This window comes from Mytilus galloprovincialis, chromosome 3 (genome assembly GCF_965363235.1).
Source record: "Mytilus galloprovincialis chromosome 3, xbMytGall1.hap1.1, whole genome shotgun sequence".
NCBI classification, from domain to species: Eukaryota; Metazoa; Mollusca; class Bivalvia; order Mytilida; family Mytilidae; genus Mytilus; species Mytilus galloprovincialis.
Window position 1 is genome coordinate 12,307,350 of NC_134840.1, and position 16,934 is coordinate 12,324,283.

At 32.6% G+C, this 16,934-nt stretch overlaps 1 protein-coding gene across 2 annotated transcripts in view; it reads left to right on the forward strand.

Moving 5' to 3' along the window:
* The window catches only part of LOC143067197 (uncharacterized), a 46,707-nt gene extending 30,041 nt beyond the window's left edge, over positions 1-16,666 (forward strand). For both annotated transcript variants that reach the window (XM_076240292.1, XM_076240291.1), the window contains exons 16-32: positions 11-213; positions 727-927; positions 1,261-1,467; positions 2,030-2,223; positions 2,819-3,118; positions 4,807-5,031; positions 5,677-5,814; positions 6,207-6,342; positions 6,688-6,874; positions 7,503-7,624; positions 8,396-8,607; positions 9,140-9,481; positions 9,897-9,991; positions 10,708-10,842; positions 11,267-11,577; positions 12,137-12,298; positions 14,735-16,666. In XM_076240292.1, the coding sequence (XP_076096407.1) occupies positions 11-213; positions 727-927; positions 1,261-1,467; positions 2,030-2,223; positions 2,819-3,118; positions 4,807-5,031; positions 5,677-5,814; positions 6,207-6,342; positions 6,688-6,874; positions 7,503-7,624; positions 8,396-8,607; positions 9,140-9,481; positions 9,897-9,991; positions 10,708-10,842; positions 11,267-11,577; positions 12,137-12,298; positions 14,735-14,801 (3,237 nt within the window). In that variant the 3' untranslated portion in view covers positions 14,802-16,666. The remainder of the gene's footprint in view (positions 1-10; positions 214-726; positions 928-1,260; positions 1,468-2,029; positions 2,224-2,818; positions 3,119-4,806; positions 5,032-5,676; positions 5,815-6,206; positions 6,343-6,687; positions 6,875-7,502; positions 7,625-8,395; positions 8,608-9,139; positions 9,482-9,896; positions 9,992-10,707; positions 10,843-11,266; positions 11,578-12,136; positions 12,299-14,734) is intronic.
* Positions 16,667-16,934: the final 268 nt, after the last annotated feature.

A 16,934-nucleotide genomic window follows, 5' to 3' on the forward strand; every position in this document is an offset into this window, starting at 1 on the left:
AATTTTGTAGAATATAACATACAAAAATAAGATGTATGGAGGAAAAACATTTATAGAGCCATGTGAAACATACATGAGACATGGAAACTTTCCTAATAAGCAGCATACATCCAGATATATCTACTGTTCCCAGCCTGGACCTGTTACTAATATATTTGAACTGAGATCAGGATTTGGTAGCAGTACACCTATCTGGATAGAAAAAGAGGAAAAGTGAGTCCATTACAAAGAAATTTATATGTTAATTATTTTGTCTTATATCTATTATTGCTTCACTAGGAAGAATAGATAGAATGGTTGCAAAGCCATAACGTTACAAGGAAAAGTTATCGTGAAATTCATCTTACACTTGACCACCAATAAACTAATAAAGGATACACTATAATACATTTAATTATGCTCAAATTTAAATAAGGTGTTTGATAATATTTTAAATCGCATAATTTAAAATATTAAGTCTAAAGCGAGCATGTTGAAGACCTTGAACTTATCTATCTTTGTTGAAAAAAATATCTGAACTCTGTTTAAACAGAATAAGATTTTATGTTTATTGTGCTACATGTGGGATCTCCTCTAATAAAAAATATCTGAACACTGTCTAAACAGTATAAGATTCTATGTTTATTGTGCTACATGTGGGATCTCCTGTAATATTGTCTAGTACATGATAATTTGTAATAACCTTAATCTTGAAATTAAAGTAATCTTGATCTTGTTCTATTATAGTTGTGTATCTAAGAATGCTGCTTGCCTAAACTGTACGAAGACATGTGCAAAGAAGATGAGGTTACAAGGGGGAGAGTGTGGTGTAACAGACAAGGATAATGGGAGATCCCCTCGGTTGCCTCTTTGTATGTCATGCTGTGCTGATTCTAATTGTACAAACCTCTGTGAGACATACCATGACTACCATTGTCAAACAGAACAGTGAGTTATTCCCCTTGAGACAGTAATATGTTCCATGTATTACCTATCAGTGTGTTATTATGAGCTATCATTTCAGACCAATGTGATACCAAAAAGGCTTTCAAATATTCTGCTTTGAGCATTCCTGATGATAGTAAATCCAGAAAAGTGCCTTTTATGCACAAAATTTAAGTTTTATTTTTCATACTTTGTCATCCAACCTAAGACAAAGTATTATATCTTTTAAAAGTTTAACAAATTACTTATTATTTTGTAGATATTTAGTTGGGGATCTTCTTGGATTCCAGCTTAGACCTATTTATGATAATGATATGATTACTTAATATTTTGTAGATGTTTAGTTGGTGATCTTCTTGGATTCCAGCTCAGACCTATTTATGATAATTTAAACAATGTGTATTGTCACATGACCCCAGTGACCAATGATACAGTAATGGAGTTGGTCTACAATGTCATAAACTACTATGAGACTCTTGTGTCAGAGACTTTGATTGTAAAAAGTGATGGAAGCTGGATTACAACTGGAAAAATGCATTATGGGTGTGTACACAAAAGTATACTGTAACTAAAGAAATTATTGCGAGGTTTTTATAAATGCAAATAATTCTACTGAGTGAGATTCCTAATAATAAGAACTCACATTCTGAAGTCGGTTTCATATATCTATATTTTTCTTCTAAAATCTTGATAACGGATGCACACATTAATTTCTGAATTAACAGTAACTGATTTTTAGCTTTAATATTTTGATTTAATTTAATATAGTGTTATTTCAATATATTTAAAAGTTTGTGGATATTAAGTGGCAACAGGAACTTTAATAAATACCAAATTTATTGATGAAGAACTATTATTTTCATGGTACATTTAATTTGAAAAACTATAATACAAATAAAACTATTAAAATAATACCCATAACATGTACTAAGAAGTTGATAAGAAAATATATATGTTTCGTGTGTGTCCTTGAAAACAAAATCACAAAGTTTAGAAGAACTGCTGCATTGAAATTAAAATTTGTAGGCAGACTATTTTTACATTTAGTTTTAGGAGCAAGAAATCACCATGTTGTAATAACTTATATTTCAATTATTTATTTTAGGGATAAGATTGTTGACATTGATATTGATTCCAAGGTCAGACAAATTCCAGACTTTGTCAAAATGTCCAGTGTAACAAAGCAAGTAGCAGCTGGACGATATAAACAAGGAGATGTTAGTGTGAAAACATTGATCACACAGACCTCTGCTGTAGTTAGACCAAAATCTCCATTTAGCACCACATCTAGCTCATTTGGTAAGCTTGATCCAATAAATTTTTTCCATTTCTAACAAAGGTTAATATGAGATCTTTTCTTGTTGTCAGTAGGTTTGTATTCTTGCAGGGTCAATGATATAATTTAATAGGTAGCAATTGGTTATAGAATGCTCCAATTAATTGCCAAAATGAATCATATCCTTTGCTATTAAAAAATTTAAGATGAATTCCATACAAAATAAGATTGTATTTGAGTATCTCTAAACAATGGACAGCAACAATGAGTTTAAAGAAGTCATATGATTATTGAACCTGCATAATATTCCAATAAACCCTTTATGACCAGGTGACTTAAAATATGTTGGCAAGCTGTCCTTTTGAACTCATTCACATTCATGTCTGTATTATTAATTTTATCAATAGAAAGGGGTTAAAGAGAAACTCATTCTATTGGTCAAGGAAGATGGGGACATATAGATTACTTGAGTTGATCAGTGAGACTTTTCACTGAAGTCGAGAAAGAGGCTCTTGTACTTTAAGGATTTGATAAAGTTTGTCAGTTAATATCCAGTTGATTGTTATGAGCACTAATAGCCTTAACTGTACATAAAGTGAGTTGTATGATATCTTGTAGCCCAGCATTCCTGTGAGGATGAAGTTTTAGACAACATAATGATGGCCAAGGGAATTGATGAACCATTTGACCAGTATCCAGGCTCGGTAGAATTTCTCCATGATAACCACTCCTATGTTGTATCATCAGAAGGAACATCAGACCTGCCAAGTATTAGGATTGTAGTAAATAGACACAAATCTCTCCTCGAGTCACTGTTCCCTATGGCTAAACTAGTGTTTAATCACCTCCAGGGAAACATTACCCATAATACAACACACTGGGTCATGAATGTGACTGGAAAAATCAAAGAATGTCCAGGCATGTTTATATTGTAGAGATAACTTATGTTTAATTTATTCTCTTTAAAAATATGTTTTTTATCCTGTTTTTGTCGAGCCTGCAACTTTTGTTGCAGAAAGCTCAACATAGGGATAGTAATCTGGCGGCGGCGGTGTTAGCTAACTTCTTAAAAGCTTTATATTTTAGAAGGTGGAAGACCTGGATGCTTCATACTTTGTATATAGATGCCTCGTGTTACGAAGTTTCCGTCAGTCACATGTCCAATGTCCTTGACCTCATTTTCATGGTTCAGTGACCACTTGAAAAAAAAGTTCAGATTTTTTGTAATGTTGAATTCTCTCTTATTATAAGTAATAGGATAACTATATTTGATATGTGCGTACCTTGAAAGGTCCTCATGTCTGTCAGACAGTTTTAACTTGACCTCGACCTCATTTCATGGATCAGTGAACAAGGTTAAGTTTTGGTGGTCAAGTCCATATCTCAGATACTACAAGCAATAGGGCTAGTATATTCGGTGTATGGAAGGACTGTAAGGTGTACATGTCCAACTGGCAGGTGTCATCTGACCTTGACCTCATTTTCATGGTTCAGTGGTTATAGTTAAATTTTTGTGATTTGGTCTGTTTTTCTCATACTATATGCAATAGGTCTACTATATTTGTTGTATGGAATGATTGTAAGGTGTACCTATCTAGCGGGCAGATGTCATGTGACCTTGACCTCATTTTCATGGTTCGGTGGTCAAAGTTAAGTTTTTGTGTTTTGGTCTTTTTATCTAATACTATATGCCATAGGTCATCTATATTTGGTGTATGGAAAAATTTAATGATCTTTATGTCAGTCGCGCAGGTTTTATTTGACCGTGACCTCATTTTCACGGTTCATTGCACAGTGTTAAGTTTTTGTGTTTTGGTCTATTTTTCTTAAACTATAAGTAATAGGTCAACTATATATATTGTATAGAAGCATTGTTAGCTGTACATGTCTGCCTGGCATGGTTCATCTGACCTTGACCTCATTTTCAAGGTTCATTGGTTTTTGTTTAGCTATCTTGGTTAATGTTAAGTTTATGTGACAGTTGTATTAAAGCTTAGCTTTATACTTAGGACTATCAACATAATTTCAATGATTAGTATAGAAGGCGAGACATTTCAGCATGTGCACTCTTGTTTTATGGAAGGGATGGGGTAGGGGTCAAATAAGCTTATGATTATGAATTTTGCAGTAAATCACTTAACACAATCTCATATGAGAGGGGGGATAGGACCTTTATTAGGACTCCGGGATCAGGTGTTTTTAAGCTCAGGATTTCGGGATTGATTCTTTCAGGGAATTCTTTTTTCGAATTTCGGGATTTTGGGATTTACATTTATTTAAATTCAGGACCTCAGGATTTTGTGTTTTTAAGCCAGGTATTTTTCGGGATCAGGAACCGTATAGGTCACTGTACGGCCTTCAACAATGAGCAAAGGCCATACCACATAGTCAGCTTTAAAAGGCCTCGATATGACAATGTTAAACAATTCAAAAGAGAAAACTAACGGCCTTATTTATATAAAAAAAAAATGATCGAAAAACAAATATTTAACACATAAACGAACAACATGGCTGGAAAATGAAAGAAGGATTTAGATTTTTTTTGTACAAATGGAAAATATCTTTAAGAAAGAAAATGTTTATAACTTCTTTATCTTGTTTCTTAGGTGTTTTAAGTATCAACTTGACAGATCCAGGATACCCTACTGAACCTCTGTACCAGTTTGTAGCTCAAGTCAGGTGCCCCAAAACTTTTGAACTGTCTTTTGCTGTACCCACTGGGGACAAGAGTTATCTTGACAAGGAATTCGCACTTAGTGTCAAGGACAAAGATACAGTGCATCAATTGTTTGTTTTTAAACCTGCAGGAAGAAAATATGTTTACTCGTCAGGTATGGCTATTTCATTTATTTAGGCATCAAATTTTAATATCCTAAAAGTTATTTTTTTTGTTATAAAATGTAACTTAGATGTGTATATTATACAGTCAAACCTGCCTTAACGACCACTTGTATTTGATATTGGCAGTTTTATGATTTTGACAACAATTGCCAAAAAATGAGGATGATGAAGTTGATTATCATACAGTATAATTAGCAAGGCTAGAGAAATAAATTTTTCTTTACAGTCATAAGGAACAATTGAATTAAAGTTATTTAAAAGTATCAAAATCTGTGATGGAGTCCTTTCTCGAGCTGAGAAGTAATACTTTTACATAAATGCTTTCTTCAATTTAAACTCTGGAACCTGTAGTCAAGAACCACTTCTGCCTTCTCCCTTGAGTGGTCTCTAAATACTGAGAAGTAATACTGTTACATAAATGCTTTCTTCTATTTAAACTGTGGAACCTGTAGTCAAGAACCACTTCTGCCTTCTCCCTTGAGTGGTCTCTAAATACAGGTTTGACTGAATATGCATTAGGTGTTGATAGCAATAACAATTTGTATGCACAGCTTACTTCAGTTGGTGGCTTAATGTATTCAAGTTTGAGATATTAACAGTAAATTAACGTCAGGTTAATTATTGTTGTTTTCCAGGTTCTACACAAGGACAAGTTACAACAACCAAAGATTCCAAACAACCATCACATTTTTCTATTCCATTCATGGCTACAGTAATTGGTGTGGTTGTCTTGTTACTATTTATAGCTGCCTTTGGAATGATGGTTAAATTTGGTAAGTTTCAATATTTATTTTGCAAATTCAATCCTTAAGCTTAAAGTCTCTGAACATCTGATTTCTCTTTAATATAAAAAGGAAAATGTGGTATGATTGTGAATGAGACAACTCTCCACAAGAGACCAAATGACACAGAACAACTATAGGTCACTGTATGGCCTTCAAATTTTTCAATACCATCTTTATTTGCCATATTGGGATTAAAGTTAATGAGACAACAACCAAAAATTGATTTATCAACAACATGCAGTCTTTAACAATTGACAATCTTTATGATCGGTCAATCTCTCAATTGTCCAGAGTACAGTAGAAATTAGGAACTACTGATATAAAAAACTATTATTTATAAATGTTTTTGTAGTGAATTTAGTCCCAACATTTTATTTCAGGCCAACCTACAAGTGACGTATTAGAATTCAAGTGGTGCCACCTAGTGTTAATGGTAGGATATATTTCCTTCCATTTCCTATTTGCTGTCTGTGCCTCAATGACAGTGTTTGTTCTCATCGTTGTTGCAGTTAATAGGTAAGTGGTGCCACATATTGTTAATGGTAGAACATTTTTTCTTCCATTTCTAATTTGACATATGTATATTCACGAGGGTATTTGTTCTGTTCAATGATGCAGTTACAAGTTGTGCCACTTGTAAGTAATCATAGGAAATATCTATGTCCTTGTAAAATAGCCTATATTAGCTAACTATGTGGCAAGTGTTCTTGATCATAATTGAAGGCCACATGGTACCCAATAGCTGTTAACCTGTAGAAAATTGCTGTTCACTATAAACCTTTTTTACTTGACTAAGATTTTAATGATTTATGGAATGGCTTCAACAGTAATATAAAATGAGATTTTCCTTTTATGTTACAGTGACACAACAGCTTTCCTGAAGAATTACCAACAACAGAGATCAGTCAAGTCAGCCTTTACACATCTAGAACTAGACCATATGGAGCGCCATCTTCTGGCTGAAATCCACCGTCAAAATTCTGTAGCTAATTCAAGTAAACAGATGTGTGACCAGCAGATGCTTATTATAATTGAAAATCTGAATGATGTAAGTAGGTCTTGTCTTCAACTGGGAATCAAGTGATTCCTTATAAAATATATGCTTCTAGATTGATGGATTAGTGCTTGCTTAATGTCCAATGGCAATTTACACTAAAGAAGTAAGGCAGTTTGTAGTTACAAGAAAATTCAAATCAAACACTACTCAATAAATTAATGTGTTACAATGATTTGCAACTTACCTTTAATATTATGAGAAATGATAATACTATAGATTCATTATTATTCTTTGGTAACCATTTTTTTGTGGATTTTGTGGGTACAAGCGAACAAAGAAATTAAGTGCTCAAAGAATGACATTCTGTATAGGCTTTTAACCCCAGTTGATGCTTATTATAGCTGGTATTGTTTGATTATACATCTGGACTGGATATATCAAGTAATAGTTAATGGCAATTTAAACTGTTTTAAATTAAATCATTAACAAAAACAACAACTAATAAGTAAATTGAGATGTGGGCAAACCAGTTTTGCTTTGTATGTTTTCTATTACCAACCAATTAGCAATTGATTGCCTATATGGAAAACTAAGCATTCAGCAATTAATTAATAATTTCAAGGACATTTGAATAATGGATTCTTTAACTTTTCACCAAGATGATATGATTTTGTTTCAGTTGAGGAAGGAGATTGAGAGAAACACTACAGAAGACATTGTCAAGAAAGACATTCACAATCTATTGGGCAATCAGATGAAAACACTGGCACAAAAGTTTACATCTAATATAGATATTTTTAGGTATGTTTATAGCTTCACTAAGATATATACATAAAAATGTCCAGACACGTTGTAAGATGCTTTTACATTGTATACCTTTCAATTCAGCCAGTGACCCAATATAATCTTGTCATACCAACCTATGACTTATCAATTTCATTATTGTGTTTTTGGTTTCTATTTAGCTCACAACATAATATTTTATCTTACCTCCTATACATTTCTAGTAATATGATTGGTTAAAAGCATCCATGTGGAGACTGTGTACATTTCATATTAGGTTAGTAGGTAGGTGGGGCTTATTTCATACAAGGTTAGTATTGGTGTTACGTTCCTTTATAAAAACAAAACGGTACCGAGAAAAAATCTTAAAGGTTTCAACAGACGAAGAAATTGATGATTAAGATTGAAATAAATTCATAAAACACATTTAAACCTTACAAGTTGTTATTGTTGGCATCTATTTTTTTAGGATCAATGAAAGTAATTTCTTAATGCTACCAGTATTGAAGACTTGCTCATTTTGATAGGTCACTAGTCTAAATTTCACACGTTAAGATAGTCGGTAAGATAAATTTGTTATTTAGTGTGCTAGTGACGTAATACTGTATATATGGGGTCAGTAAATTCCATATGGGGATTCGAGCTTCACTCTCACCCCTTATGGAATTTACTGACCCCATATATACTGTATTAGGTCACTAGCACACTATGTAACTAATAATCCTTTCATCTGCTCTAAGTATTCCACCCATGACCTAATAAAATCAAAACAATCTAATTTCATTTCAGAGAAAGATTTGAAAGTTATATAAAGTTTATGAGACAGAAATTTACCACAGAGTTACAACAGACTTATAGAAGTATGGAACAGAATAAATGGTTAACTACAGCACAGTTCTTACGTAGATCTGTCAAGAATGTCAGAGATCTGGAAAACTTACCGACTAGGCCATTCTTACAGTGGCTAGGCATACCTGAAGATTTAACTCAGTTATCTTTAGGTGAGTAAAACCAGAAAAATCTGTCAACTAGACATCCTTCAAAGGTTAAAACACATGAAGGTTATAAAACCAGTCGTCTTAAGCTGAATAGAATTTTTGCCAATCAGACCATTCTAAGAGTGATTAGGAATAAGTAAAGATTTAAACAAGTCGTCTCTTAGATGAGAAAAACCTGAAATTTCTCCTATTCATATTATTCTAAGACTGGATAGGAATACTTTAAAGATTGAAATCAATTGTCTTTTAGATGAGTAAATGGATTGACTCCCACATCACTATACTCCTCTTGCTTTAGAAATTGGAAGTATATTATGTATTAATTCCAGAAAATGAACCGTGGATTGAGGAAAATTTGTATTTTCATGGATATTTTGATTTCATGGTTTGGCCAAAGTGCATAAATTCCTAAAGGAGAATTGTAATTCAGTGGATATTGGAATTGGTGGTTCATCGTTAACCATGAAATTCTGTGACAATTAGTATCCAACAAATTATAATTAATCCACAGTAAATGAAATGTTTTTTATTCCAGACAAACCAATCCCTGTTCCTGTATTACCCAAGTTTGATGATGTTTTCATTCCTGGACCAAAAGTTCATCCAAATCCAGCAACCAACACTCGTTCAGAAAGAACTCATCAGTTTCATAACTTCTGGATCCAGGCAGACATGTTACATAGCAACCACTCTCAAGGACAGAGTGATCCTTACAGAGAGGAAGAAGCCAGTAGTTACAGTGGATATATGGTATTCTTTGCCCTGATGGTTGTTATTGATGTGGTTTGGTTTCTACATCGCATGCTAAAAGCTGTGGGAGTCTGTAATCTGATATTATATGGATATCCTATCTATGTTGACATCAGAGATAAAACAGGTAATAATTTATATGTTCATGTGGTTATCTCATCTTTTAGATTTAAGCCATTTGATTGGTCGGTGTAAGAGTCTGTAGTCTGATATTATATGGATATCCTATTTATGTAGACATCAGAGATAAAACAGGTAACAACTTTTGCTTTCTTTTTTTACTTGTATCTTTATGGATACCAGGGATTATTCCGCTGATAAAGGATGGATTTTAGTAGTACTCTGGGATGTTTATGATGTACTCTAGCTATACATATCTATGTGGAATAGATGAAATAAAGGGAGTTAATTGAAAAGTATTATGATGCGATTGTGTGCATTAAATTTAGTTTAAACAATTTTATTTCTAACTTCTCATTAATAAGGCATTTTTTAAGGAAAAATAATTTATTTATTTAGGTATTGATTTGTTGTTTTTGTAGATCCAACACAAGAAGTAGATGATGAAACTGCTAAACGACAAAAAAGATTGTTTAAATCAGGATTCTGTAAAACATTGAGGGATTTAATGCTAAAGGTAAAGTGTGATCCATTTTGATTCTCCAAAACTTTAAATGTATCTACCGTACAGGAGTAAACTATGTAATATACTCATTAAAACAAGGACAGCATCAATTTATATGTGTTCACTTCTACACTTTTCCAATGTTTAGGTGGAGGGAGAAAAATTTGGTTTATAGTACCTTCTGCTTTCTCTAATATACATCTTACAAATGCTTTAGGAAAGAGGGATGGTAGGTTGGTTAGTAAACCTCTGTTTTGTTTCAAAATAAACATTTAATGGTAGCAAAACAAAAAAATCTAATATCAAGGACTGATGTTGTCTGACAGATAACATTAAAGTAAGGTATAAAGATAAATGTTTGTCAGTATTATTTCCCTTTTAGCAGTACTGTAAATTCAGAAATTATTGAATGCAATGAATGCGAATGAGTAAGCATCACAATATTAAAAAGTTGCATTTTTTATCTGATAGATATATCTGTTTGCAATGTGTCGGAAAATTGCAATAAATAATCTCACATTATGTTCATTTTTCAAAAGTCACAATACTAAATGCATGTAATAACTTACAGTATTCCTTATTAGAATGATTTATACTTGACGAAAGAAAATCAAATCTTACAACACTCTGTAAAAGTGATAACCTTAAACTAAAAAGAAATGTATAAGAAATATTTTACAAGGTAAAAAATTAACAAGAAATATTTAACAAATATTTTACATTTCCAGTCAATGGTCAGCATGTTTGTCCCGAAGGTGATAGCTACAGTGTTTGTTTGTTTGTTTGTTTATGTGTTGTCAATGGCAACATTCCATTTTGTCAACAGAGAAACGTTTAGTTATCTAGGATATTACAATAATATGGTAAGTAAGAATAGTTTAGTCTTTGTGCTTAGTCTTTAGTTTTCTATGTTGTGTCTTGTGTACTGTTATATGTCTGTTTGTCTTTTTATTTTTTAGCCATGGCGTTGTCAGTTTGTTATCAATCTATGAGTTTGACTGTCCCTTTGGTATCTTTCGTCCCTCTTTTAATCTTGATCTGCTTTTTTTTTTGTTATCCAAATGATGAGATACAAATGTGTCTTCCTTGAAAGTTTAACTATAATCAAATGAACAAGAAAATTGAATAAGAACATGATGAACATTACAATATAAAAGATATGCATAAAGAATCAGGATAATTTATAACACATACATTATGTTTAAATTTAGATTATTCTTGTTGCCACAAAAGTCATTGAAAGTGTTGATGCAGGTATTATTATTTTTTGTCATGTTATTTTTTCAGGATGATTTGCTGAAACTGAATGAGAAATTCATCAACAGACGATTAGAAACTCATTCTAATCGTATAAACTTGATGCAATATCCTGCATACCAAGAAATAGCAAATTTATATGTACAGCGCCACCTATTCCTGTACAGATCAACAGAAGATCACTTGAAGTCAATGCATGGTGCACATTCATCTTTCTACTGTGATTATCTAAGGTCAATTAATGTGTCAGCAGTGTGTGATAATGATGCGACCTCTAACCTTCCAGAGGTTATAGTGTCAGCCTGTCAGTTTGAAAAGATCAGTCCAAGACATTATTTAAGGTATGTTTTCATATTTTCTAGTGCTAGTGCCAAAGGAGTTGGCCCAACAGTTACATGCTAGATGGATACTTGTAAAAGCAGATTCTAATATTAAGCCAGAAATGTTGGGACTTGTAACTCTTAGCCCCATCTAACTACCTAAATATTTAAGCATACAACAGCTTTGACAACATTGTAAACACAATTATTTTTTTTGAGTATCTTAGAAAAGCCAGGATTTATAAACTTCTGTGCACAAAAAAAGTTTGCCATATTATGCCCTTGATTGAGGAAGATATTATGAAATCACAGGCCAAAATATATCTTTGTTCCTGGTACAATGCTCATGATTAAATTCAGACCTGCCAATAAGATAGCCATCTAACAACTTCAATAACCAGAAACATCTAACAGGGCAACATAAAGTCTTTAACAATAGCAGATAGCTGTAGTAAACAGTGGAATGTTCAATAGAATGCTTTTTTTATTGTTCTGATATGATTTTCCTATACTGGCACACCACTTAGAGACCAACATCTCTGACTTACTTGTTACATTGTTCTGTGTTTCTCCATTTCAGGCACACAACTTCAGAGACCAACATCTCTGACTTACAAATGGATGAGTTTTTGTTCAGTATACGGAAGCTTATAGAGGATACCTGTTACATTGTGCTGATTTTTATGTCTGTTATTATTATAAAGGAGTTGTTAGGAACTGTTATATGGCTCTATATGAAAAGGTTTGTATATATTTAAATTTATTTTCTGCAGCAGTCCCTAAAGTGTTGTTGTTATAAGACTCTCTACATTTTATGTTTTTTTATCATAACGACCCTGCATACCCGGCGAGGTATCCACTTTATGGACTCTACCGTACTACAGACTCACCAGGCGTTGGTTCACTTTCGTTTGTAATTGATTTTATTTTTTATCGTGAACCCCTGCATTCCGTAAGGAAACCGCCGTTGCAACCAGCGCTAATCATACTAGCCATTCGCACAGAATAAACAAAGTTATATTTTATTGAGGCACCCACAGGAACCTTCCGAGAATGCTGCCATCAACCACAAGAAAAGAAATAGATAATAACGGACCATCTTAACCCAAAACGAGCCTTAAGGAGGAAAAGAACAGTGATAGGAAATTATTTCTCTCTAACAGAATTCTTTTGAAATTAAATGCACCCGATTTCGTATTCTTCAAATTCAATCTGATGCTCCCGAAAATATGTTAATCAAACATACAACCCTCGAGATACAACCACTTTTACGGATTACTGGCCATTCCCGATAGTTTGATGAACGAACACATAGTTTAAATTCAACATAGACCAGTGATATTTATACTTTGTCCTTTACTCTCGGCGACCGAAACATTTTACAGCATTCCTGACGCGATTGGAAGCAGTACCTCTGGCCAAGGGAAGCCAGTCGAAATGGTACGGAATTGCTGATAAAATGTCGTCTATTTTGGGGAAGAAATTTAACAGAACATTCAGACCACACAACCTATACAGTCTATACACAGCCTGACAACTTATTGTATTATTCTTTCCACGATGCAAGAGGACACACACATGTTGGCAGAATAATTTTAACAAACATTTTCACAACAAAAACATTCTATTTTAATTTTTTTTTATAGTTTATTTACATACTTGCAATGAACTTTCACTTTCACTTTCAGTACGTTGCTATTAATAACGTTACTTACCATTGTAACATTGTGACGTTTAAATTTTAACAACCCGATTTTGTACTTCAATATGATTTTATGTATTGTTTTTATCCTGATGACGGTGCCCTAGGCACCGAAACATGTCGATCAATAAATTTTCTGCAGCAGTCCCTAAAGTGTTGTTGTTATAAGACTCTCTACAATTTAAATTTATTGTTGTCATCTATATGAACCATCCTTTATTCTTAGAGTAATTCATAATATATTGTGAAGTTATTATTTTCTTAATGATATTAATTTTAAGTTTTAATGGACTTGTATCTCTATCACATAGAAAGTTCAAAGACAAATGCAAAATATGTTTATCCTTGCAAAGTATTAGGCTGTCATTTATATGTGTGAGGGTGTTTCTCATCTTATATTATTAGAAATAGGAAATGTACTCAAATATTAAGGTAATATCACTATTTTTGTAAATATTCCTTTACTTTTTATGCCCCACCTACGATAGTAGAGGGGCATTATGTTTTCTGGTCTGTGCGTCCGTTCGTCCGTCCGTTCGTTCGTTCGTCCGTCTGTCCCGCTTCAGGTTAAAGTTTTTGGTCGAGGTAGTTTTTAATGAAGTTGAAGTCCAATCGACTTCAAACTTGGTACACATGTTCCCTATGATATGATCTTTCTAATTTTAATGCCAAATTATAGATTTTACCCCAATTTCACGGTCCACTGAACATAGAAAATGATAGTGCGAGTGGGGCATTCGTGTACTGAGGACACATTCTTGTTCTGATGATAATTTTCCATCTCAAGCTACTGGACCAAGATGGGTTTTCTAAGTCCTGTAGTAATTGAAAATGTGATGGCAACATTAATCCAATGTCATTGTTGTTGTCTAGGAAAGTAGTCATGAGTATTATCTATACTCTTCCAAGCAAGAGATAGTTTATAGGCTACCTTTTATCTCAAGACTATCAGTGCAGTCCTTCATTGAAATTGTAGCAAAGAATATCCCACCTGTTCAAAATTATCAATAATGTATATGTTTGATATGTTGAGTCCGTAAAAAATAAGTATAAGGTAATAAACTGGACCAATAATTAAAAGTCATTGTTATTTCCAAGATCACTTGGTGCATATACATTCATCTGAAAGAGTTGATCAAACAATGTTTAAAGGTTTCATCTGGCCATGAAAAGTCCAAGACAAAATTAAACAGAATTTCACACTTGATGTATGAAGTGAATCAAGCTACTTTATCAGGTGTCCTATAGATACTGTAAACAACTTATTCTCGTCAGCCATTTATTGCCACTTTCACTAGTAGAAAATTCACTGGAATATGTAAAACTTATATCATTCCATAAATAAATTATATGGCTGCGAAGTGAACTAAATATGGTCAAATGTGATATAAATAAAGTATTCGTGAAAAAATGCGTTGGTTAACAGTAGCCTGGGGTCATCAGATATATTACTGATAGATTTTATTTTCTTTACAGATCAGGCTTTATTAATCTACGGATTATATTTGAAGCAGATGAACCACCTAACGTCCCTCACAGATGAATGACAAGAAATAAGTGATGAATAAACAAGGAATCGCAATATCTTGCCAACCTTCATGACTGTGTTATAACTATAATACTATGTTGGTGCTGTTTGGAAATGGATGGGCATGGACAATTTAAATGCTGTAAAGATCATATTTATGGCCCAGATAGATTAAATATCAACTGCATTTGTCAATTCATTATTCACCAAGTACAAGAAGTTGACTTTGTTGTGTGAGATGAACATTTAAACCAATCTGCATTACATGTACTAAAACCGTAAAATGGTTGTGTATATAATTAGGTACTACTAGTTGAATTATAGTGTTAGACATGTCTAGTTGTAATATCAGTGTTAGATGTGTTATAATATCTGTGCAATAGGTAAAGCTTGCTATCAGCTGTGATGAACAAAAACTTGTTTTATGTTCTTTTTTATATGTTATATGGTAATCATTCATTTAAATTTCTATGTCAGAAAAAGGTTTACATTTAAAAATTGTCTTCCTGAAAATATTTTCAACATGTTTTTATTTTACCCGATTTTTTTTATATTAAATGTTTTTACTGTTTGCAGCTTTGTTTTAATGTTATTTTAAGAATTTGTGCTAGAAACAATAGACAGTAAATAGTTAGAATTCATAAAATTTCTTTTTGAAGTCTAAAGTAAAAGGATTACAAATTAAATATTAATGTTGATTACAGAGATACATAATTTAAATGTGTACTTGTATGTAATTAGATTCAAATATAAGTTCAATTGAAGTAAAAGAACCATGTAAACAACTGTATTATTTGATTTAGTTTTTCCATCTTGTTTGTTATCATATGAAATTTGTTTGTATATAAAAGATATATATAAAGGCTTTAATGGTGCAGCAATATGATTACTAGATTAGAGAGGTGCTTATTGTAGGATAATGCAGTATCTTATGGCAAGTCAGATCAATTGATCATAAATATGGGTACCGTTTTCTTTATAGTTTATATATTATCTGATATTTTTTCAATGTCATTATCTTGACTGCACTGAAATTTGCATTGAATGTGACTTATAAAGTACTTTTCAGGACACCATAATCTAATAGGTTCATGGTGAGATCTTATCCAATATTTAAGCAGATGTGATATTTTTAAATTTACTATTTCACTTAGCATATTAAGTTGCTTAAATTTATATCATTTTGACTTTGGTGGATAGTTGTCTCATTGGCAATCATACCACATCTCCTTATTTTGTATATTTCAATTATATTTACATAATGAGTATGTCTAGAAATTCCTGTCTTAAAAAGAATATTGGAGAGAACCAGTATGGCATCCCTGATTTAAATGTTACTCTTCATTCTGGAATTCACTTTGGAATGTGGTGCAGTACAAAAGGTATCCTTCATGTTATTATTTTACTTCATTTACATAGACTTGGGCCTCAGTGGTCGATTGGATCCATGTAGTTACTACTGTAATCACTAGCCAGTCAACACTGAGGTTGTTAGTTTGAACCCCCCTCGTGAGGTTGCACTTGACTCCAATCTTAATTGACTAAAATTGTCAGTTTTCCTATAGAAGGTCAATGGTTTTCTCTGGGCACTACGGCTTCCTCCACCAATAAAAACTGACTGCCACCAAATAGCCTTAATGTGGTGCTTAAAAGTGGTGTTAAAACAAAATGAATCAAATCAAATCATCTACACAAACATGTTGCTTTACTTACTGAAGCATAATAAGACTTTTTTTTTAAGTTTTCATGTATTTTAATTAATGTGTCTTAACTTTGTTTGTTTTGTTGCTTGTTTTGTCTAATGTGTGTTTGTTTATTTAATTGTATGATCTCTTGCATCACTAATATATGATGTATAAATAAAAGGAGTACATTATGTATTTGAAGTCTTTTTATTACTAACTACAAATGGCCTACTTTATGATTAAATACCATATCTATTCCCAGCTGTTTATGTTCTATTCTTGGAGTGCTCACTCTTTTCCCTAAAATAGCAAACTCTGTAGCTATCTAAAAAATGGAAACAACACATTATAAATTTGATGTGTATGAAGCGCTATTATGGACTACCTTCATCAGGTCTTCTCAAAGCCGAATATTTGAAAGTCAGATGAATAAAACAAACAGTTGAAGAGCTATAGAACTAAA